The sequence below is a fragment of the Sprattus sprattus genome, assembly GCF_963457725.1.
Source record: "Sprattus sprattus genome assembly, chromosome: 20".
Lineage (NCBI taxonomy): Eukaryota > Metazoa > Chordata > Actinopteri > Clupeiformes > Clupeidae > Sprattus > Sprattus sprattus.
Window position 1 is genome coordinate 23265179 of NC_137918.1, and position 24310 is coordinate 23289488.

The 24310-nt window shown below is 44.1% G+C and overlaps 1 protein-coding gene across 1 annotated transcript; it reads left to right on the forward strand.

Annotated features, from left to right (window-relative positions):
* Window positions 1-1095: 1095 nt before the first annotated feature.
* pdcd4a (programmed cell death 4a) lies at window positions 1096-23992 on the forward strand. Its single transcript, XM_080859719.1, has 12 exons — window positions 1096-1316; window positions 1451-1573; window positions 8990-9289; window positions 9531-9628; window positions 12859-12972; window positions 13597-13818; window positions 14475-14572; window positions 15265-15379; window positions 18955-19062; window positions 19479-19589; window positions 21412-21551; window positions 21794-23992. Exons 2-12 carry the CDS (start codon window positions 1528-1530, stop codon window positions 21843-21845), a joined length of 1404 nt encoding a protein of 467 aa, XP_080715845.1. The 5' UTR covers window positions 1096-1316; window positions 1451-1527; the 3' UTR covers window positions 21846-23992.
* The last annotated feature ends 318 nt before the right edge of the window (window positions 23993-24310 follow it).

Here is a 24310-nt window from a genome sequence, read left to right on the forward strand (position 1 = left end):
TGGAGTGCAGACAGAGCTTGGTGAGACCCTGACTTGACTACACACTGCTGGCTGAATGTTAAAAGGACCAGCACTCCCTGCCTGGACCCCTAAACCCCCGCCCTGCTGTCTTCCTCTCAGATAATGGCAGTGTTGAAAGCAGGACAGAGAGGGAAAATCATACCTCAACCAAATTTGTATTGATTGCTGTCAGCGATCCATGAAAGTACATGCATGACATGAATAAATAATATGATGGAACATTATCCCACAAAGGGAATCGATGCTTCCCAATGCCCTGGAAAAGGGGATAATTTCAGTGTCCCCCTTTCTTGATTTTGTCATGACTTTGAATGCCCTTGAGATTTCTCAGCATCTTGCAGTGGCTGCTCTGCAGAGTGTTCTCGTTCAGTTTGAGCTCTTTGTTGGAAAAGCCAAGTGCTGGACGCCGCTCTTTGCCTCCCTCAGCTGGCTCTACACGGAACTGCAGGTAATAGCTCCTATTACTGCTCAGTCAGGAAATGGTGAAAATGCAAGTCTCCCTTAATGTTTTTTTCTGCTGTATGAGAGGTTTAAAACAGCAACCTGCTAAAGTATAGCTACATTTATTTAACGTATTGCTAAATGGTTACAGACTGTCACCCCAAGAAGTAGGCTATGCAACAAATCTGTTTCCCAAGCCTGGTGCTGAACTAACAAACAAAAAGCGAATGGGCATATTGGTCATAAGGACATACATTGATGAGGTAAATCCAACAGTTATTTTCATTTATCATTATTACTACCACATTTTTCACCCTGACCTGTTTGTAAAATAGGCTTAGTGCTCCCGTCCCATCTACCCAACGCGCACTAATGTAAACAGTAATAAGGGTATAACATCATCTGGGATGGACACGATGTGCTACAGACATTTGGTTTTAAGGCAAATTGTAAATACCACAATACAAGGATATTTTACTTATGTTGAGCACGTTGTATTTGCTTCCTATTTGACTGGGCGGAGCTTCAGTGCCCCTGCCCCTTTTTCAACCACTCCCCATCCACATTGGCCCCACGTGATTTTGTCCAGACGTTCCAAAGTTAAAAACAGACTTTGTTTGTTTTGCAGCGCAGTCTTGAAATGTGCACGACCTAGTGTTCAGTCCCACATAGCTTTGAATGCTTGATTAGTTGTAGTTTACAAGTGTTAACTCATTTGTTTGCTTTGATTCTATATTTGTGTTGATTTGTTTTGGTTTTTCATTTGTTCAATATTTCAGAAACGGTTAACGGTTATAATTTGTGGGGAATATCTAACGTGCTTTAACGATTTGCTTGTCAAGTTAAAGAAAAAGGTGAGGTGGTAAAATTAGGTTTTACACGGAAATAATTGGACATTTTCACGAAAACATACATCGTGCATAGAGCACTTAAATGATTTATCCTGATTAAATCGCGAACATAACCATACCATTTATTTTCATGATAGGCAGGCGCGTTGGGCGTGCAAGCAACTAGCAAGCAATAAACAAGCACGCGGTCAGCAGCTACCTTGCAACGAAAGCAATGGCGACCGAAGTTGAGACATGGACTGGCGCTGCACAACACGATGGTTAGTGCATTTCTCATGTTGTAGCATATGTGTGTTCTTTCTGACATTGCTAGAGGTGTGCATGAATGAGATATTTGCTAATACGCTAACATTACAGTCATCTCCAGCCATTGTCTCGGAAAGGCTGCAGTTGCATGAACTCCCCACCATGTGCTCTCATGTAACGACAACTTCTTAGCTAGATTGCTCGACTGTTTGGGGTGTCAACTGTGAGGCAACGGGAGCATTTGGTTTAGCTTAAAATGTGTATGTTCCTTACTTGTAATATTACTCAATTATTGCAGGTTAAAACGCGTTTCAAGAACATGCAATGTGATTTAACCCTTTCGGGTGGGGACAGTTCGATTCATTTCATGTTAGCTATTTAGCGTTTTTGTCTGTTTTGCTGTCATGAGGTCTGTTGTGCGTGGACTTGTCAATGCAAGATCGTATTTGTATCATAATTGAATTAGCTGTCGTTCTAGCTGCGTATCAGTGTCAACAACACACCGTCACTGAATTACCATAGGGTGTAACATGCACACGGGCTAGTGAATGATATTCTCAGCAACAGGGGTTCATTTCATGTTAACAACTGAGCTAATGTTACTGAACTGGCTTGAGATGATTATTTCCCATGATTTGTATGTAGAAGTGAAACTAGCGCAGCTATGTGGCGTGAAGAACATTTTGATTCCACGCCCCCTTGCCAAATCACCAAACATATGTTGTGACCTTTACAGTTTAGAGCAAAGCATTTGTCACAACATTTGCTAAACTGTGCATTTTATGTTGACGCTATGAGCAGTATAGATCTCTAGTTGGGTTGTTCATATCTACGACAACACTTAACTGGTGTGATGCTTCCTCCTCACTTCCGCAATGTGTTTTGTTGGTGCTTACAATGTACAGTACGCTACCGTACTCAATCATGTTTGTTTACTTGTCGTGGTTGAACATTCCGATGTGTCGGTATGACATTTCAGCTCCGTGCACCATTCACTCTGCTCGATGTACACATGCCTATCTGTGGATTAGGTGACGCAGGCGAATATATGTCGCTGTACGGACCAATAGCTGTTCCTTACGTAACATACAGGCTCCTTCTACTCGTTGGTTACGTAAAAGATATATTTTTATTTTATATTATCAATGAATCGCAGGATATTTATTGATGTGTCCGCTACTATAGTGATCTGTGTTGTGACCGATTGTGACCGTTGAATAGCTACTCTGTGTTGCGTCGCGTCTTGACTAATCATTCATTCTACCCCATTGACCTACGTTTTGCTTTAACGGTTAACGTAGGCACCAGAGTGATCCTTTCCCACCCGTGCCTATAGTTTGGTCAGCGCAGGGAGGCCCAGATGGGCACTATGAGTGAACTCTTGTGGCCCTTTGCAACGATAGACTGACACGCTTGAATAAACAATCCTGCTGGTGTGGCATTAACATGTAGTCAAAGAAGCCATTGTGTGAGTGAATGCAATCCATCTTTCCGTTATTCATATGCTTCTTTAGCCATAGTCTCTTTCATAATTGTAAAGTGCACAAACCTTCATTATTAGTCCCAGATTTAATACAAAAAATACAGACAGAACTAGTACAAATGTTGGGGTTCCTGTTCTCTTCTCTTACTGGTTATTGCTGGTAAATATTCCTTTTATGTAAAACTTAGTTTTAACCAACGGTTTGGTTTTAATATTTAGATTTTCAAACTTTCCCATTTGTATCCAACCATTGTACCTGCTAGAGCATTTGCGTAACAGCTGAGGTAGATGTATGTTGGGGAACATAATGGGCCGTGCACACACAAATGTCAAGCCTGATTTAACCATGGACTACTGAATACGCTTAATGTGTGCCACACGCTGGCCTTGCTCTCAACATGCCTGTCTAGCCTCTTAGTGATTACTGGTCCAGAGGCAAATAGAAAATAGAACAGCCTTGGAACATGCTGTAACATTTGCCAAATCAATTTTTGATTATGTCTGTAGAAAACCACATATTGACCTGGGAAATACAAATAGCAAACGGGTGGTTATCATCTATGAAGGCTTTTGTATTTCATAGGTGCATGGCCCTGTGTTTTTCTGTTAGACCACTGGTCAGCCACACCCACCACTCTCTCACCATAAGTGTTCTCTGGGCTACTCCAATGGCCACTGCCTCAGGCTCTCTGTGAGCCTGTACTTGCAGAGAGCAGTTCCCTCCGTCATACTGATGGTCAGGCATGAGGAGTTACCTTTCTGCTTCTTTCATGTTTCTCGCTTCTTTTCTTCGTATCCTCTGACAAAGTCGTCCCTGGTTTCTCGCTTCTGCCATGATGACCTTATAGAGGATCCTGTACTAGCTTCCTCGCATACCTAGCCCATGGGTCCAGTTGTTGTTGTTGAGTGAGGTGAAGCCATAAAGCACTAGTTCTCGCGAGAGGTTTCACGTTGTAGTTACATAGTGCAATAACAGGCGCACCACGTGTGTTGTGGCAATGGCACAGATGCCATTCTCCGTATTCAGTGTACCACCAAAATCATTTTGAAGCTGTTATGTTAAGGTTAAATTGTTACATAATGTTACCTTAAGACCGTTGAGATATTTGATAACAGAGATTTGCAACAAGAGAGCGACATATAGTGTGGATATAAACTGGTAATAATTGGATTGCCATTTTAAAATGACAGTTAGGATATTATTGAACTATTGCGAAGTTAGAACTAGAAAACTGGAAAAGAATGCATATTGGCCTAAAGGTTTGATCCTTAAATTTTACATATTGATATTGAGATTGATATCGGGACATATTTTCGATTAATCTATAAAACAATATTTTCGCCACCCCTATTCACAGGCTCACTGAAAGGCATTGTGGATATTAGAACTGAACTCTTAAAATAAATTTTTTATGAAATAAATCCTGCCTCTGTTGCAGCACATTGTTTTAGAAACTATCGTGTGTGTGTTTTCCCTGAACATCATACATGTAAGTAAGTAAGTAAGTAAGTAAGTAAGACTTTATTTATAAAGCACACTTCACACAAAAGTTGCAGTTTAAAGTGCTTTACATAAAATCTATAAAAACAAGCAGCAAGAGCAACGCATGGAGTAAAATAATGATCAACATCATATCAGAACCTGATGTTCCGCTAGTGCTTCTTGGATTACTGTAATCATGATAAAAGTAATAAAAGTAATAAAACCCTTCTGCCTGGTCTTTAGGTCAGTTGGATTACTGTAATCATGATAAAAGTAATAAAACCCTTCTGCCTGGTCTTTAGGTCAGTTGGAACCATAGTGCTGCTTCATAGATTCCGCCTAACCCTGTTAAATAGATGTGTCTTCCGTCACAGTGTTTGCACAGTAGGCAGGTTAGCTTGCACTCACACCCTTTGGCAGCATGTCGTCAGATATCTCTACTTGTAAAGCCATTGCTCAGTGGGGCCTGTCTCCTGCAGCCAAACTCTGCTTTTGGGTTCTGGGTTTGGTTGGTGAGTTGAGGCCTTGTCTTGTGGAGCTGAAACTGTGTCTCACGTGGGCAGTCTGGAGTCTCTCTCTCTCTCTCTCTCTCTTTCTTTCTTTCTTTCTTTCTTTCTTTCTTTCTCTCTCTCTCTCTTTCTCTCAGTCTCTCTTTCTTTCCCTTCTCACTCTCTCTCGCTCTCTCTCTTTCCCTCCCTCTCTCTCTCTCTCTCTCTCTCTCTCTCTCTCTTTCCCTCGTTCTCTCTCGCTCTCTCTCTCTCCTCCCCCTCACTGCTCTGCCTAGCTCCAGTCTGTAATCTATAGGCCATAAGTCTCTGGCTGCTGGATGAAGGGGTATTTATTACGCCCTGGGAGATTCCTGTCCCTCGCAGTCGAGGAGTAGTCGTCATGTGACCGCTGGCAGGCCCTACACTGCCATATGTAGTCACCCCTTCTCTTAGTGGTAAGGGGGGAGAGAGCCTCGAGGGCAGGGAGAGGGAGGGAGGGAGAGGGAGAGAGGGAGAGAGGGAGAGAGGGAGAGAGAGAGGGAGAGAGGGAGAGAGGGAGAGAGGGAGAGAAGGAGAGGGAGAGGGAGAGAAGGAGAGGGAGAGGGAGAAGGAGAGGGAGAGGGAGAGAAGGAGAAGGAGAGGGAGAGAAGGAGAGGGAGAGGGAGAGAAGGAGAGGGAGAGAAGGAGAGGGAGGAAAAAACTGCCCTATCAGCATTTGTCCTTCATGTGGCCCATCCTGCTTGGCTCGAGTCTCAAATGTCTGTTCCCTCCTTTTGTTGATTTTCTCGTTTGGAAGGGCAGTTTGAGGAGTGGTAGAATGTTGCAAGAGATGGTGTGCTTGGAGCTGCTAAATGGAGTGCAGTGTTGAGTCAGGGTGTGTGTGTGTATGTGTGTGTTTGTGGGGGCGTGCACGGGCGTTTCTGTGCTGGTGTTGTGTCCCACAGCGAAGGCTGTTTACTGGACATGCTCCTTGTTCACGTCCATGTCTGACCGCATGGCACAGGTGCAGCCTGTCCATTGTGCAGGGCCGTCCCCAAAATCCTGCCTGTAGTCTTGCCAGCTGCCACTGAACAGCATACAACCATACACACACACACACACACACACACACACACACACACACAACCATACTGTATGCAGAGTGCATGTCAAGTTTCAGACTGAATGGGCCTGTGTCCAGAGTCGCCCCCATTCCCTGGAGGAAACATTTCCAACTTGGTCATAAAAAAGCCTCATGTGGAGATATGTTGTACTTCTCTGTGCCTCAAACTACAGCAAGCCTTGAGGGTCACAAACAGCTGTACAAGCCTTCAACTGAACATGCTGTTCCCCCTCCTCTCTCTAGTAAAGTGCACGGCCCTCGGCTGTGAGGGCTTTAACCGTGCCTCTCTCTCTGGGTTTGTAAGCGCAGAAAAACGTTGAGCTGTCAATATCACTAGATGACATTCAACAGCACTGTTTGCCACTGTAATCAGTCAACAGTCTTGCGTTATTTCTTGTGCTGGCTTGATAACAAGAGGCTGTAAAAATGGGTGTGATCCTCGGAGAGTGAAGAGGGTTGTTTTGCTCAAGACGTACTTCAGAGACGGACATGTAGTCGGCCATGTTGGTGAACCAGTGTGGCGTTTTTGCACTGGGTAATGTTTTCGCTCCACTGGCATGTTGTCATTTTGAGTGGGCATGTTCGGCACTACTGCACAGCGGAGAGGAAGTAGTCACTAAACTAAATGGTTGATGGCTCACATAATATATGAGCTGTTTTGTATTTTGTTTATTAATAATAATACTAATAATAATAATTATATTTCAAGATACTCAAGGTCGCCGTACAACAGTCAACAATACAGTTAATTCAAATTTTTTGCTAAATGCACAAAGCAGAGCAGCAGCAGCAGAACAACAACTTCAGCAGACAGGAACATTAAAAGTTATACGCCTGCCTAAACAGGTGGGTTTTGATGCTAGATTTTAAAAAGAGCGATTTAATTCATGAAATAATGGAGTCAGTGCGAGCAGGCTAATGGGGCTAGCCGTAGCGAGGCGGCACACACATGTCCAGTGTCCATGGCGACACAAGCTTCAGTCTGGCCTGAGCCCACTCCCCATCTCTCCCACTCACTTCCTGTTTGAGCGTCACTGTCCTAGCTTCACTGTCCTATCAATATGGGCCCCCCCCCCCCCAGCACCACCCAAAGAACTCCATGGCTAATGTTAACACATATTTCTCTCCATTGCATCATGTGGTGCCATAACTAGGCATGTGGCAAATCTTTTCACGTGTTATTTGTAAATGTCCCTGGCTAGAGAGTAAGTGTGGTGTAATGTCCCTGGTCTGTCCTTGGCCTGTGTGTTGGTAGCTAGTTCTAGGAGCTATGACATCCTAAAATGTATTTTTATTGTGCTCCAGGTCTAAAAAATGTAACTGCTTAAACAGTACAATGGTGCAAAGCAAACACCAAAATACTAACGTGTTGGCTTATTTTTATGTGTGCCAACTATGGTGTTTGTGTTTGCAAGGCAAGCCTATTGGACCTAACAGGCTCGCTAGTTTTAGCACCTCCTATAACAAGATTCATTTTTTTTTCTTTTCTTCCTGTGTTTCAAACTTGCTTCATTTTTTTTGTCACGCAGAAACTTGCATGACCAGTCGGGTCTCTCTATGTGACACATTATCATCACCTGACACTCTAAACTAGGTCTGTTTGTCTTTGCTGGTGCACCGTGGCCATGACACGCACGCTCTCAGTCTGATAGGTGTGGAGGGCTATTGTTCACAAAATTATTGCACAGGGGGGTTTCTCTCACTGTTGAGAGGAAAGTCCCAAACACAGACCACCTAAACCACACAGACTTTGTGAATTTATTCATCATTTAAGTTACAATCCATGCACCCCTGGGCTGGTTTGTTTGTTTGAGATAACATGCATCAAACCCATGTCAGGGCTTCAGACTAACTTTTTACATTGGTTGCACAGGTGCACCTTTAATTTAGGTGCACCCAAAGTTTAAAGCTTACCGGTATGTTTTAAGGTTCTGATACCACTTGAGGAGGTGTACAGGGTATGGTTTTGCACATACAGACGGCTTGTTTTTTCTCTCACAATCATTCAGTGTAGAAGGTCACACTCTATAAAATGACTGAAGTGTGGTGTGTACTATACTGGATGTACTGAATAACATGTTTTTAGATCTGGGGGAGACATGTAGGCCTACTTGTTGGGATGCATCAAGAATCTTAAGCAAATCTCCTTCAAAGAAAAGAGAATAGTTGTATCCAGTCACCTCGCTTCAAAAATATTTGATTTCTACTGGTTTGGAGAAAACAATGCCATCACAGTTCACATCCATCAAGGTCTATTGGCCAATCTTTAAGGTCTATAGCCTTGTTTTAAAGGTCTACAGGCCTATTTTTAAGGTCTTTAGGGGGTATTTTAAGGTTTATAGGCCAATTTTAAGGTCTCCAGGCTTTATCCTAGGTTGTGCCAAAGTTTTGTACACTGTCAGTCCTGAACAACCATATTACACAGAATATCTGCCATTTACGCATTCAAAGCAGGTTATTAAAAACAGATGACCATGGAGGAAATAACCGTTGCAGCCAGGACAATAATGCAAATTTACAAAACACCTAGCTAAAAAACATACTCTCATTATTATTGACTGCTGGCTCACTATTTGTTGTTAGTATTGACAGCCCTTTTATCTGCCGTTGCCATACCTACTTCAGTCAACGCAACTAACCACTGTTTTTATCACCTATCACCTGCACTTTTGTTTTGAGTAGTATGATAGTTTCGTTGCACAGAGCCTGATCTCTGTTGTTTGCAGGGGGACTGCCAATGAAAACTAGCCTTTTGGCTACAATTGGGTGCATTTACATGTTAATGTTTATTAATGCACACTGTCCCTCTTCATCAAATAAACAAATCAAATCAAAAATCAAATCTTGATGTTTCTCTCCTCTTCTTTCTCCTAGGTGTATTTTCCTTCGATAAGGAGCACGCTGGGGAGGACGGCTTCTTTGGGGATGAGGACCTGAGCGATGCGGAGGTGAACGGGAACTGGACCCCCCAGGAGAAGGCCCTGCATGAGGCCAAGCTCAAAGCCAAGGCCAAGCGCCGCCTGCGCAAGTCTTCTTCCCGGGACTCCACCCGCGAGTCGCTCTCGGAGTCCGTCAGCGGAGAGCTGGGTGCCGACCCCAACAGCCCCAAGGGCAAGATCAACGTCAGCGACCGCAAGTCCAGAACGGGCAAAGGCCGTGGGCTGCCTAAGAAAGGTTTGTGTTAGTGAAAGGTGATAGGTGATCTTGTGTTGGTGAAAGGTGTAACTGGTGTAACTTCGGATGAGGATCTGGATGTAGTTCTTACCTTAAGGGATTAATCATAAGCTCGAGGACAATGTATTTAACCCAAAGCTTTGTATTACTGGAGAGCAGCTTAATTTCTGTGCTGTCTTTTCGTTTCTGTGAGCATTTGGTGTTTACCACTAAAGTGGAGTCCTCTCCTCCTCTCCTTTAGGTGGCGCTGGAGGTAAAGGGGTTTGGGGAGCTGCAGGCATGGTCTATGAGATGGAGGAGCCAGATACCAAGGACCCCAACTACGATGATGTTGCACAGGTGAGGAATGGGGAAGGCCACGTATCCATGGAGACTGTCTGCTCACCGATGTGGCCCTTAGGAAAAGAGGGGATCATTTGCTAGATGCGAAATCTGGAAAAGTAGCCTAGATTTAGTGGCTGTCATGGGAGATCCATGGTTCTATGTGTGGTGTGTTTTTACTATTTGCAAAATTGCCAGCAGTCATAAACTATGTCTAAACAAGTGCCTGCTAGGCTTGTGTGATGGGATGCAAGAGATTGACGACTTGGATCGGGTTCCCGTGTTGACAAGTAACACGTCTTTCTTGTATGTACAGTCCTTCACAGTCCGAACCAGTTTGAACACTCTTGTCCTTTGGGCAGGTTCTATGTAAGACCGAAGAAATAGTCCTCCTGAAGTCTCTGCTATGGACCTGCATTGTATGTTACATAGAAGTAGTTGTAAGCCTCTGGCATTTTTTTTGTGTCCATCACTGCTTTGAGCGGATTTATATCTCAGACTTGAACCATTCTTTCTGAATCAAAATGAGCCCCAGCAGAAAAGAAACAGCATCTGCTGTCCGCGTGGAGAGAGGGAAAGCGCTGTTGTGAAAAAGAAACTGACCACTCATCACAACCCCCGCTCTTGTTTTGCCCCGGTTTGTCGGGTCAAAACCGTTTGCTTGTCCCGAAACACAAACCTGCTGATGCCGGTTCTGCAGGCCCGATTGCTGAGTGCAGGGCCACAGGCTCAGTGCGAGCGGACATTGTGCAGCCAGACAAGAGGAGAGTCGCAGCGGCCGTGTTGGCCCCCTCTGTGTGCTGCTTGTCAGGGGCCGTCCCTGGGGGCCACTGTGCGCTTTCAAGAATGGGCAGCATTCATGCACTGTCACGTTAGTGTATAGGGGCTATTTAGTGTGCGAGTACTGTCACATAAGTGTATGGGGCTATTTAGTGTGCGAGTACCCAAACTGTTTTGGTGGACCTCATTTCAACACGTTTCTTTCACAGCTTTGGAATTCTCCCAGCGATTCTGTGTTTGCAGAAATGGACTCGGATGCGGTTGTGTTGAGCTGCAGGGTCAGCCCCCTGGCAATATGTCAGATGTGTTGGATTCATTTCGTAGCTGTTTTCAGAAGACTTCTTCAGAAAGCACAGAGTCTTATAGAGAAGAGTTGTACTTGCCAGTTTACACACACACACACACACACACACACACACACACATGTATATAGTCTGTAATGAGTACAGCCTCCAGCCAGGGTTCACTCTGCTTCAGTTGAAAGCTGAAACACTACAGTGATTTGTTTTTAAACTCCAGATGTGAAGCCTACATCTATAACGTAAATACGGTTTGATATGAAATCTTGATCTGCGTTCCAGATACGTGTGCTATTTTGTTCTACGCCGTTCTCATTCCCCGTGCATCCTCGAGCTATCACTGGGAACATGTACTCTGCCTAACCCCCTCCAAACTATATTACTTCAGAGAGGAAAAAGAAAAACAGGAAAGTGAGTCAGTGGCTTGGAAACGGCCAAACCCTTTAGAGTGCCGCAGACTCTTCCCTTCTTTCAAGAGTGCCCTTGCTTTTCAGAGTGGGTCAAAACAATAGATTGAGGAGGCGCTCTCCTTCGGTTTCCTCCTGGCAACAGGCGTGGGCTAAATGTCACATGTGCACACGAAACACTCTCTCCTATTTTCTCCCTTCGTATCAGTGCTTTGATAACTGTGTTCTCTGGCTCGACCTTGGAAGGGGTCCTCAGCTGTGGTTTTCCCACTTACCTCGCGCTTATCGTTTTGCGAGTTAAAATATTAAGCTGGTTAACGAAACTAAAGCAGTTAAAGCCGTTGACGCAGATGGTTCACTGCAGCTAGATTTTGTATAATCAAATTGGGACATATGTTCTCTTGCAGGTCAATAGCGTAATTAAACGTCTCAAATGCAGTACTCCAGTTCTCCACTTACTTCTGTGTTTTGCAAAGGCTCATAAGCGTACTGGAAAAACTTAAAGTAAATTAAGCTAAATCTCAGAAATTAGGATCTCCAGGGAAGCGTCATAGCCTCAAGCCTTTAACCAGTACCGGTTCTTTCAATAAGCACACTACGCACGTTGCGTAGGGCCCCGCAAATGTATTATTTATAATAAAGGCCCCGTGGGGAAAAAAAAAAAACGTGACAACGTAACTGTCCGTCGCGGACGTCAGATAGCTACCCATGCGCATCATTGCATCATCAGTGTAGAAAGATGAAGTGGAGCTATCCCTCGGGGAATGAAAAAAGGAAGAGGAAGGAACTTGAAATTGAACTGCGGGAGCAGCAGTCAGGTAAAGCCTTTAACTCTCCTCTCCTGGTGGGAGAGAGGGAGGGACAGTCCGTGTTAGACCTTCATCAACAGGGCGGTGAGCCCTTGGGGATCCCCGGTCTCTGTGTGCGTCTGGCTAGCTTCTATAATTTTAGTTGTAGCCTTGTATAGTTACAACTGCACTTAACAAAATGGAAAGTAATGGATACATATTGACTAAGATTGAAGTTTGTTTGCTTGGATAGCCCACAGGCAAATATAGACGCAGATACGATTTATTCTTGGTAAATAAATAAAACTCGTGAAATATTATGACAATGGTGCTAAATAATAAACACTTATTAATAGAGTGAGATCATACCGAGAAATATCAAACTGTTGCTTGAAGTATTGGTTTGATGTTTCGGGGTTAGTACGTTGTTTATTATGGCATTTTACTCTCCTTTCATTTTATAAAGACACGGTCATTGTAAATCGAAAACATGTCGTTTTGTTAAGCTCAAGTCTTCTCACGACTCAATTTGTTTGCCTAGCAACCACTTCAACAGAAAACGGACAATATGGATCTGCTAAATAAAATGGTTTTAGTTCCAACACAAGTGCAATATATTTAAAGGGGGGATGAGTGGAAGCACTGGGTGTCAGGTGCGACGGTTGAACATTTTGGGGGTTCAGTTAGGAGAGCCCCTTGGCAGAATTTTGCCTAGGGCCCCATGGAGGTCTGAACCGGCTCTGCCTTTAACACACTTGAAGCTCTGATGCAAGTTACAACTTCCTGCGCCAGTTTTAGAGTATGAATGCATGCGTCTGTGCCCAGCAGTCACAGACATGTCACCGTGTGTGTGTGTGTGTGTGTGTGTGTGTGCGTGCATCTATCTGTGCCCAGCAGTCATAGACGTGTGTGTGTGTGTGTGTCCAGCAGTCACAGACATGTCACCGTGTGTGTGTGTTTGTGTGTTCTGATAGGGAGACACGATCTACGCCACTGTGGTGCCAGAGCTGGACGAGAAAGAACTGGTGAAAATGGTCAACCCCATCGTGAAGGAGTACTTCCAGCACGGAGACACCAAAGAAGTGCAGGTAAGGAGCCCCAGTAGGCCTCACCTCGACACGCAGAAGCCCATGAGAAGGTGTCTCTAGTCTACTCTCCTTGAAAGCAGTCAGCGTGTGCATGAGTGAGGATGTGTATTTCCTTTGTTGTTGTTGTTCTTCTTCACACATTTCCACCGTGTCTCTCCCTCCGTTGTTGTTTTTTTATAACATTTCCACCGTGTCTCTCCTCAGATGTTGTTTTTTTATAACATTTCCACCGCGTCTCTCCCTCAGTTGTTGTTTTTTTATAACATTTCCACCGTGTCTCTCCCTCATTTGTTGTTTTTTTTATAACATTTCCACCCTGTCTATCCCTCAGATGTTGTTTTTCACACATTTCCACCGTGTCTCTCCCTCAGTTGTTGTTTTTTTATAACATTTCCACCGTGTCTCTCCCTCATTTGTTGTTTTTTTTATAACATTTCCACCGTGTCTCTCCCTCCGTTGTTGTTTTTTTATAACATTTCCACCGTGTCTCTCCCTCATTTGTTGTTTTTTTATAACATTTCCACCGTGTCTCTCCCTCCGTTGTTGTTTTTTTATAACATTTCCACCGTGTCTCTCCCTCCGTTGTTGTTTTTTTATAACATTTCCACCGTGTCTCTCCCTCAGATGTTGCTGAAGGAGCTGAATTTAGGGTCACACAAGTTTGAGTTCTCCTCGATGGCTGTGTCTCTGTCTTTCGAGTACAAAGCCAGCCACAGGGAGCTCACCTCCCGCCTGCTGTCGGACCTCTCCGGCAAAATGCTCTCTGAAAGCGACATGGCGCGTGCTTTTGACAGAATGCTCAAAGAGCTGCCTGACCTCATCCTGGACACACCTGATGCCCCACAGGTAGGACCTCACGCAGCCTAAGATGTGTTATGTGATCAGTGTCATCAGTCCATATCCCTCGTCCGGGATACATTTTTTTTTGTAGGGTATGTTTACATTTGATTTAAATTAAACCTTTTTTTACTACACTCCTTTTACTTACATGATATTTTTGCTGAGGTCTTCTAGAATATATAATCAGATATTCCATTTGTTTTTAGTTAAGGGAAATGTACAAAAACATCAAGGCATGTCAGACAACTTAGAAAAGTCTAAAAGGCATTGGACTGTAGAGAGTGAAATCGGTCCAGTATTGATTTAGAACGCTAAAACCGCCAACCACAGAATGGCTATAGAAAGGAATCCAGTGGACCAAGCATGCATGTCAAAGTTAACCACTTGTTTTTAGCTCGTACCTCGAACCTGTCAGTGGCTTAAACAAGTGCATGCTTCTCCTTAGGATTTCCATTATATAGCAGTTTTGGGTTGGCCGGTTTTAACGTTCTAACTCGGCCATGGTCCAATTTCTAAAATATTGGACACTAAAAGATCTACAAATAGGGCCCAGGTTGAAAAATCCCAAAGTTTCCCTTAAATCCACATGAACTCCCCTCCTTTTAATCTCCTGTGTCTGCATGCATGCACGTTGACTGGTGTCACTGGTGTGTCGTCTGTAGATGCTGGGCCAGTTCGTAGCCAGAGCCATTGCGGACCATGTGCTGCCAATGAGTTTCCTCAACCGCTACAAAGGCAAAGTGGACTGTGACCATGCCAGGTCAGTCAGAGCGGTTGCACACACACACACACACACACACAGAGAGACACACACAGAGAGACACACACAGAGAGACACACACAGAGAGACACACACAGAGAGACACACACAGAGAGACACACACCATGCCAGGTCAGTCAGAGCGGTTGCTACATGGATGTGCCGTTTATCTGAAGGCAGTGTTGTATCTCATGTAACTGGATTTTGGCTGAATGAAGTGTTCCCAGGACGGCCATTATGAGAGGCTGCGGCTTCACTGTTAGCTTAGACATCCGCCCCCGGAGTAGTGCAGCCTCATTCCAGGACACACACACACACACACACACACACACACACACACACACACACACACACACACACACACACACACACACACACACACACACACACACACACACACACACACACGCCTCATGCCAGGACTGGTTCTGGTGGCTCTCTCCCAGAGAGCCTGAAATCAGATGCCCACATTCCTCCTTTTTTTAATAATTCTTTGTAATGAAATTCAATGATATGCTGTCTTTTTGCGTTTCAAATATCTGTCAAGTCTAAGCACAAAGCCAGTGCAGGGATGTGAAATGAATATAAATAGCTGTTGTTAACTGTGTGTGTGTGTGTGTGTGTGTGTGTGAAATGAATAATAATAACTGTTGTTAACTGTGTGTGTGTGTGTGTGTGTGTCTCTCTCTCAGAGCTGCACTGGACAGAGCAGCTGTCCTCCTCTCCATGAAGAGGGAGATTATGCGGCTAGATAATGTGTGGGGAGTGGGCGGCGGCCAAAGACCTGTCAAACATCTCATCAAAGAGGTAAGGGAACGAGGCTATGGAACAGTGCACATGGGATGTGGGGGCTGGGAATATCAAGGTTCACATTTGACCGAATGGAATAAGATCGACTCCTAGCTCTTTGCCAACGACTGTGCATCACCTTAGCAGAGTTATCTGAGAGGGTGAAATTTGCAATTGTGTAGAAACATTTTTGAAAAAATGAAACACAGAATTGTGATGAAATAACAATTTCTTTTTATACTGTGGCAAGTACCTGATAGTAATTCCTGTTCTCAGTGGCAACTGGAAAGTAGCCAGTGATTGTGTGAGTCGAGTGTGTGAGGTTTCCTAAATCCTGTTGTTGTGGGGCATGTAGGTGGGGGCTGAAAAAGCTGTCTGATCCTGGTAATCTTCCATACTGTAAAGTCTACAGTCTGTCTACTCCCAAGATGTGTTTGTGCTCACGTTAAGTTAACGAACACAAAGTAACGGAGTGCTTAGCAGTTATCTTCATAACTTCAAATGTTGAATTTCTTTCCTTGCCTTTCTTTCATGTTTTTTCCTTCACTACTGTGTAGACTACTTTTAAAGGAATAACATACAGTACCAGTCAAAAGTTTGGACACACCTTACATTTTTTTGAGGAGTTTTTTCTTTACTTTTAATATTTTCTACATGGTAGATTAATACTGAAGACATTTAAACTACGAAAGAACACATATGGAATGACGTACTAAACAAAAAAAGTGTTATCTACCATGTAGAAAATAATAAAAGTAAAGAAGAAACTTCTCAAAAAATTAGAAGGTCTTTCCAAACTTTTGACTGGTACTTTAAATACGATGATCATAGTGTGGTTCATCATAAAATCGTATTAGAATGTCTTCCCCACTCAGCTCTAAGTGAAAAGCATTTTAGGTGCAGGAGTACGCCATTTGGCATCCATGACTGCTGTTATGTAATATAAACAGGAGTGAAGTGCATGCTGGGAGAGGAGCCACAGGCCGATCTGTGTTAAATGCTCGTGTCAGCAGAATGGTCTCTCTCTGCCTTTCTGAGTAGGGTGTCCTTTCAGGTCTATACAGTGGCACACAAAGGGCCACAAGGGACTGAACAAACACACGTCTCCCACACACAGAGCCTCACCTGACCAGCCTACCAAAACAAACAAGCATGCCGCACCCTGGGCAGCCTGGGGCTGGCCCTCTCCTCGGCAGACGCCACTAGCTGGCCTGGCCTGGCCCTCTCCTCGGCAGACACCACTAGCTAGCCTGGCCTGGCCCTCTCCTCGGCAGACACCACTAGCTAGCCTGGCCCTCTCCTCGGCAGACACCACTAGCTAGCCTGGCCCTCTCCTCGGCAGACGCCACTAGCTGGCCTGGCCCTCTCCTCTGCAGACACCACTAGCTAGCCTGGCCCTCTCCTCGGCAGACGCCACTAGCTGGCCTGGCCCTCTCCTCTGCAGACGCCACTAGCTGGCCTGGCCCTCTCCTCGGCAGACACCACTAGCTGGCCTGGCCCTCTCCTCTGCAGACACCACTAGCTGGCCTGGGCTAGCCCTCTCCTCTGCAGACGCCACTTGCTGGCCTGGCCTGGCCCTCTCCTCGGCAGACGCCACTAGCTAGCCTGGGCTGGCCCTCTCCTCGGCAGACGCCACTAGCTGGCCTGGGCTGGCCCTCTCCTCGGCAGACGCCACTAGCTGGCCTGCCAGGCTCTGACGTGGAGGCAGGGACAGCCAGCCGTTTCTGCTGTTGCATAACTTGATGTTTCTGTAGCAGCCTCTTGGGCGGTATGATGTCCTGGTCATCCAGCAGCACAGGTCTGACTGCTGCAGCAGCAGCCTCTGGAGGGCCACAGGGGACCCTGTGTTGATAAAACCCTCAAGCTGTCTGAGTTTCAGTTTTCAATGTAAATGCACCCAATTGTAGCCAAAAGGCTAGTTTCCATTGGCAGTCCCCCTGCCAGAGTGAAAATGGCTAAACAACTTAAAAAAGGCTTTTGGTCTGCTCTTGGATTGATTTACACGTCATGGGGTCTCTACTGATTGACATCCTGTGTTTTTTGGAAAAACATTACCTCTCAATTTCATGCCAAAGTTGAGATGATCGACATATATGGCTATCCACTTCAGATTTGTAGACCACCCTTCCCTTCTATAAACTGATAGTAGAGTAAGCCTGCATCAGTATGAAGCGCGTGCCAGAGCAAGAATGCTTGTCCAGGATGAGGTTTACCCAGACTTCTCTCTGGTTGACTGATAAGGAAACCAATAGGAAATGACCTACAGTAGTCAAAAGTTTTTTTCTTTACTTTTAATATTTTCTACATGGTAGATTAATAATGAAGACATTTAAACTACGAAAGAACACATTTGGAATGACGTACTAAACAAAATAAGTGTTATCTACCAGGAAGAAAATAATAAAAGTAAAGAAGAAACTTCTCAAAAAAATTAGAAGGTGTCCAAACTTTTTTTTACTGTATGCTTTGGCCACTGAGGTTTACCCAGACTTCCCTCTGATTGACTGATGATGAAACCAATAGGAAATGACCTATGCCCTGGTCACTGTGCCCCCCTCACTGACTCAAAGCCATCTGTGGGCAGACCTGAGCTCCAGACCCTAGTCCTGTGTGCCTCTCCTAATCTGAGTGGTGTGCTGTCCCTGAGCCACACACACACACACACACACACACACACACACACACATCTTATCCCCCCCTGTCTCTTCTCACTGCCTCCATGTCCTCATGTAAGTCAGTAAACACTGTCTACTGCAGCCAGATTAGCAAGCATAAACATGGCCCTGACATGGTCCATTATGACACCGAAAGGCGTCTGCCCTGATTAATAAAGGATGACTGGAGAGGTATAGGTGTGGAAGAGATGGAGTGAGGGGATTGGTGTAGAAGAGATGGAGTGAGGGGATTGGTGGTTGAGCTCCTCAGACCCATTTCTCAGGGGATTGTTTGGGTCTGGCACTGCAAGCAGAGCCTCTTAAGAGGTCAGCACCCTTGAGGTGCTTCCCTGAGAGACATGTGAGCTTTGTGTAAGATGGACTGTGGAGGGTCCTGAGTTTAGAAAACTATGTTTGTTTTTGTCTTTTCAAACAGATTCACATCCACAGGACGCGTTGAGAGCTCATTCGTGCCCACATGGAAAGGCAAAAATGAGCCAAAACACTGTTGCAAGCAGCCGTTTCAAAATCACAAGTTAAAGCCTTCAACTATACACAGTTATTATTAAAGCAATGACCTCACAAGACGAGATAAATCCTTTATATCAGCAAAACATGGTGTGGGTGAACAGAATTCCTCCAGTGAAGTTGCTATCAAAATGCAACAAAATGTCGCAATTTAAGCATTTTCGCAAAAGTAAAAAGCAAATGTGACTCAGAGTTCAGTAGCTTAAATAGAGGAGGTGTGGTCAGTGATGGGCAGTTTGTGGTTTTGGGTGTAGCAACCCTGTCTGTCTGCAATGATACTTTTGCAATGTATTAGTAAAACTGATATCTGCTATCTGCTCTGGGGCAGAAGTAGATTAGATGGTCTGGGTTGTTAAATAAACACTCCAGAAGCGAAGGCAGTGCTGACGCAAGGCCGTTTGTGTGTTGCAGATGAACCTGTTGCTGAAGGAGTACCTGATCTCAGGGGATGTACCCGAGGCAGAGCGATGCCTAAGGGACCTGGAAGTCCCACACTTCCACCATGAACTGGTTTATGAGGTAAAACATCGTCTGTGTGGGGAAATGCTGCCTCAGAAAACCTTTGACCAAATAAAAGTGTTATTGTCATATGTGTGTGTTTATATTAGATAAGATTCAACTTTATTGCCATTGCACAGAGAACAAGTACTGAGACAATGAAATGCAGTTTAGCATCCAACCAGAAGTGCAAAATAGCAATAAAAGTGCAGTGTATGTGCATATGTAAAGTGGAATAAGTAAATAAATAAGATATATACAGTAAGAGTTAGGTATGAAATATGAACAGAATTTGGGTCCAATGGCTGATAGCTGAGTAGTAAAAAAAGAACACTGACCCTCCGGGGCAAATTAAACGATGTACAATGGCAGTATGTGTTTGTTGTCGGTCATTATCCATACTGACAATGGCGGTGTGTGTTTGTTGGGCCCTGCAGGCTGTTGTCATGGTTCTGGAGTCCAAAGGAGATAAAGCCATCCAGATGATGGTGAAACTTCTCCAGGCCTTTTGGAAAATGGGTTTGATCACACTGGACCAGATGAATCGGGTCAGTACTTTGGTGAAAACTACATTTTCATTTAGTTAATCGCCAGCGACGTACAAGGGAGAGAACAGACAGGCTAAGAGCAATAAAACCTGGTGTAACAATAAATACTGCTTTTTTTATATATATAGTGGTGGCCAAAATTATTAGAACACCTGACAGATCTGAGAATAATTACTTTTTTTTGCCTCCAAAACATGATTTAAATTTATAATGTTCATGAAACATGCAGATGGCTGTTCTGAGCACAACAAATATCAGATGAAGTGAGTCCTACTGTTTTTATCCACTTTTAACTTTAATATGTGGTACATCCACCTTTTGCAGCAATTACAGCAGCACATCTCTCTGGCATAGAGTCAATATATTTCTTGAGAACTTCAACACTACTGTTATCCCATGCCTTCTGCAACTCAAGCCAAAGGCTTTCCTTGGAATTTACAATAGATCTGTCGAGTTTATTTTCCAACTTGCCCCGAATTTGCTTGTTGTGTTTGAAGTCCGGACTTTGAGAGGGCCGGTCCATAATTTTCAATGTTACAGCAGATTCCTTGTCGCCGGTAGATCCGGCAATAGTTAAAATAATGTTTAGGGTCATTGTCCTCTTGGAAAATAAATCCAGGCCCAATAAGACATCTCCAAGAAGGAACTCCGTGCCTCACCAGAATGTTGTGGTATACTTTTGTATCCATGATGCCATCAATTAAGCCAAAGTAACCTGTTCCTGAGGCTTAAATTACACCCCACACTATAATACTACCCCCTCCTTGTTTAACTGTTGGCAAGAGACACTCATTTTTATATCTCTCCCCCTCACTTCGTGGAACATACACGCTTTGCTTCTTGCCAAACTATTAAAACCTGGACTCGTCAGTACACAACACTTAAACCAATCTTTCTTTGTCCATTTCCTGTGTTCTTTTGCAAATTTCAGGCTTTACACTCAATTGTTTTCTTTCAGTAATGTTTCTTTGCTGCTATTCTGCTAAAAAGTCCTTCTTCTCCCAGTTTCCGGCGGACAGTTCTTGAAGACACTGTTGCACCATTAGTCATTGTGATGTTGATCTCGTCACACAGTTCTTGTAAAGTCTTTCTTCGGTCCTGAAGACTGAGAATTTTGAGATGCTTCACTTGTGTGTCTGAGAGTTCCTTTTTGAAACTTCTCCCCTTTCGGTTCTGGTGCCATGGTGGTCTAAAGTGTACTTTACAGTGCTTGGACTGCATCTCAAGTCCTTGGCTATGGGGCAGTAACTCCAGCCAGCATCAAAAAAAGCCTTTATTCGAACCCTGTGCTCACTCGTTAGCTCCTTCTTCACCTTAGCCATGTTCAAAGAGCAACATGTGCTTCAAGACTGCTTCTAGAGGCTTTGGATCTATACCATTTGGTGGTGTGGCCTCAGTGACAAAACCCTGATGTTACCAATCACTTAATGAGCAGGATAGGCCTTGTACATTCAAAAGAATCGCCGAGCTGTGTCCTAAGACTCTTGCATCACCATCAATTTAACCACAATAACACTTGACAATGATTACACAATTAATTTGGCTTCTTCTGTGCAGGAACATGATTGTGTGACATTGACTGTGAAATAGGCCTAGCTTGCTTGTACGGAAAATGACCTAAATCTCATTATGATGTCTCTATTCTATGGTGTATCGAGCATAATGATGACTTTGTAGATATTGAATTTTTTTTTAGGGTATTTTAATGGCCAATTCAACAAAAACAACTGAAAACTCTTAAACATGTCTAGTGTTTTAATAATTTTGGCCACCACTGTATATAAAATACAAAATACTTTTTTAATAATACTGCTTACCACAGGGCTTCACGCGAGTGTATGATGAACTCCCCGAGATCAACGTGGATGTGCCTCATGCCCACTCCATCATGGAGTCTTTTGTGGACCTCTGCTACCAGGAGTCCGTCATCACCAAACAACTGAGAGATGCCTGTCCCTCGAGGTAAGTGGCGTACAATGCCATGTCTAAAAGAGTACTTCAAATCAGGAAGAGTGTTCGTTTTATAAGCTTGTATGACGAATATAGGATCATTCTTATTTGCAAACAACTTAAACCTTGAAACATAGTACTTTGCCAAAATTGTAAGTTAAACAATACTTTGTGGCAAAGATGTCTTGATGAGTTGTGTGAATTCGGGTGCGCATGTGGTGTACATCGCTAAAATGACTATTTGCCTCCACTAGGGGGCGTAAACGCTTTGTGAGTGAGGGCGACGGTGGGCTCGTGAAGAGCTAAACTGGGGGGCAGCGAGGTCTGGCATTCCCACCCCCCCTAGCCTACTCCCCGGGTCCCAGGCAGGGCAGGCCAGAGGTGACGTCAGACTCCATTCCCCTGCTCTGCTTGGCCCCGGCCCTCCGTCATCAACGCCGCCGCCGCCACCTCCATCCACACAGTCGCCCACACACACTTCCACCTCCTGCCTCGTCAGCAGCTGGAGGCAGACGACCCTGATCAAGGAGAGCCCCGTGGTCCCGGAACACCTCTCTGTTCTCTTCTCTCTGGTGTTGTTCTCATTCTTTTGGTATCGTTTCATTTGGGGTTTCCGTTCGGGTTTTGGAGAGGGCTTTGTGGGTCTTTTTGTTGTTTACTCATTTTTATTGTTGGGAAAGGGCCCGTGGCTCCTCCTCCTGGGTCTCTTGGCTGGGGTTTGTGAGGTGGAGGCGTCCGGAGCGATTGAGGTTTGGGGGGGGGGGGGGGGGGTGAGGGATGACTCTGGGCACTGGTGTAGGGGTTTGAAGGGTTTTGGGGTGTTTTCTGGCTTCTTTTTGCTTTGCTACAGTGATGTGTCCTCTTTGTTTTGTTCTTTACTTCGCATGTGTAACGCAAAAAAAAAAGCACATATTTTTGGAAAGAAAAAAAAAAATGACTGAACGAATCGAAGAATATGAACCTGGACATTAAAAGGTACTTTTTTTTTTCTCAGAACCCAAACTCTGGCCCATGGTGTCTCCCCATCTTCAGCTTTCGTTGTTGTATTCACTTATATAGGGATCAGCTCTTCCTCTTTGATTTCACTACTGCTGTCAGTATAAGGCCTTATCACCCAGTCCAAGAGCTCAAACTGTGAAATAGTATTTTTGTTTTATTATTTACTAGAAATCTTTTGCCAGATTCAAACCTAATCTGGTTTTGTAAACTGTGTGTCAGTTGACTTGGTCTGAAGCCCCTCACAGTTTTTCCACCCTTTGAAGAGAGTGCAGGATATTCCTCCTTAAAGTGGGAACTCTATATGTACAAAGGAGAGTAATATCAGATACAATTGGTATTTACGGTACTTCATGTACATCTGACCCCAAATTTTAGGGTCATGAAATGTTAAGTCACAGTTAAGTTGAATAACACATTCTGAGCAGAATGTCTAGTGCCAAGGTAAAAATAAAGAATCAAAATCCACTCAAATAGAGAAGCTTTCATTGAAATATAAGCTGCATGTAGAGGCTCATCAGTGCATGGGTCCTTGATGATGTAAAGGGGCTTGGGGGGGTGGTGGGTTTCAAGTGGATAATAATTTGCGCCAATCACCAAGCTTGTTTTCAAAATGCGAATGTTGTTTCCCGAGAGTATGTGTCCTGTAGCAATAAACTGCCTGTAGTGAGCTTTTAGGATTGGTCATGTCCCTGGGGCTTTGGAAAGCAGTGTAGGCAGCACACGTCATCCTCAACAGGTAACCGCCATCACTGGGGCATGCGCTTCACCCCACAGCACTTCCCCATGGTGACGACTGTTCCTTCTGTGAATGTATGTATGTTTGTTTGTTTGTTTGTTTGTTTGTTTGTTTTTCAGTGAGTGTTCTTTTCTCCCTGTTGAAAGAGGGCAGATCGCTCAATCGTGTGTGTGTCTGTCTGTGTCTGTGCGCGCACATTGGGAGAGAGAGCTTGATAGATACTCAAATATACCTGGGCTGAAAGCCTGAAGTTTAATATGACACTGACTAGTTTCAAAATCAATGAGGAACATGCTATGATCCCACCCACATGGTGGAGTTTACTTAAGGCATCCCCCACCGTGGAATACTAAGTTTCTTCAACATCACTTTGTTCTGAATAAGTAAACTGATTAATGTTTGTGAAATCACTGTACTATTTCGAGTATGTCTGTCAAAGTTCCATCCATCTACTAGATGAAAAAAAAAAATATGGTGTCAAGCTCTTTTGGCATGTAATGTCAATATATCTCAAGTCATAACCAAAAAAAAGTGTTGCCTGTTTTGTACATAAACCCCATCTTTGTATTACTTTGTTCATGGGACACCCTTTTTTTTTTTTTTTTTTGAAGCAGAAGCATTATTTTTCAACAGCTCTTACTGTTACAGAATCCCAGCTTTACCAATACAGTTCATTTTGACACTGTAATTATTTCAATAAAGGTTCATTGCTCTTGAATGGTGTCTGTGAAAGTAAAATTATTGTAGTTGTCTAATCCAGTTATTTATCCCAGTACTTGTATCAGATATTTCCGGCTGCACATGAAATATAAAGAAAATCCTGAATTTGTAATTCCACAAACTCGGGCCTGGGATGCTCTTAAATATCCTGTAGTATCTCGTACTCAACCGAGTTCATGTCACCTAAAGGGCATAGACCTAAACGAGAAGGGGTTCCTCAGCACTTTAGCGCATGTCACCGGCTGCAAGTAGCAATTGCAGTTTCTACAAAACTTCAGAATAAAAGAGGAGAACTACGTTTTCTGGTAGGTTAACA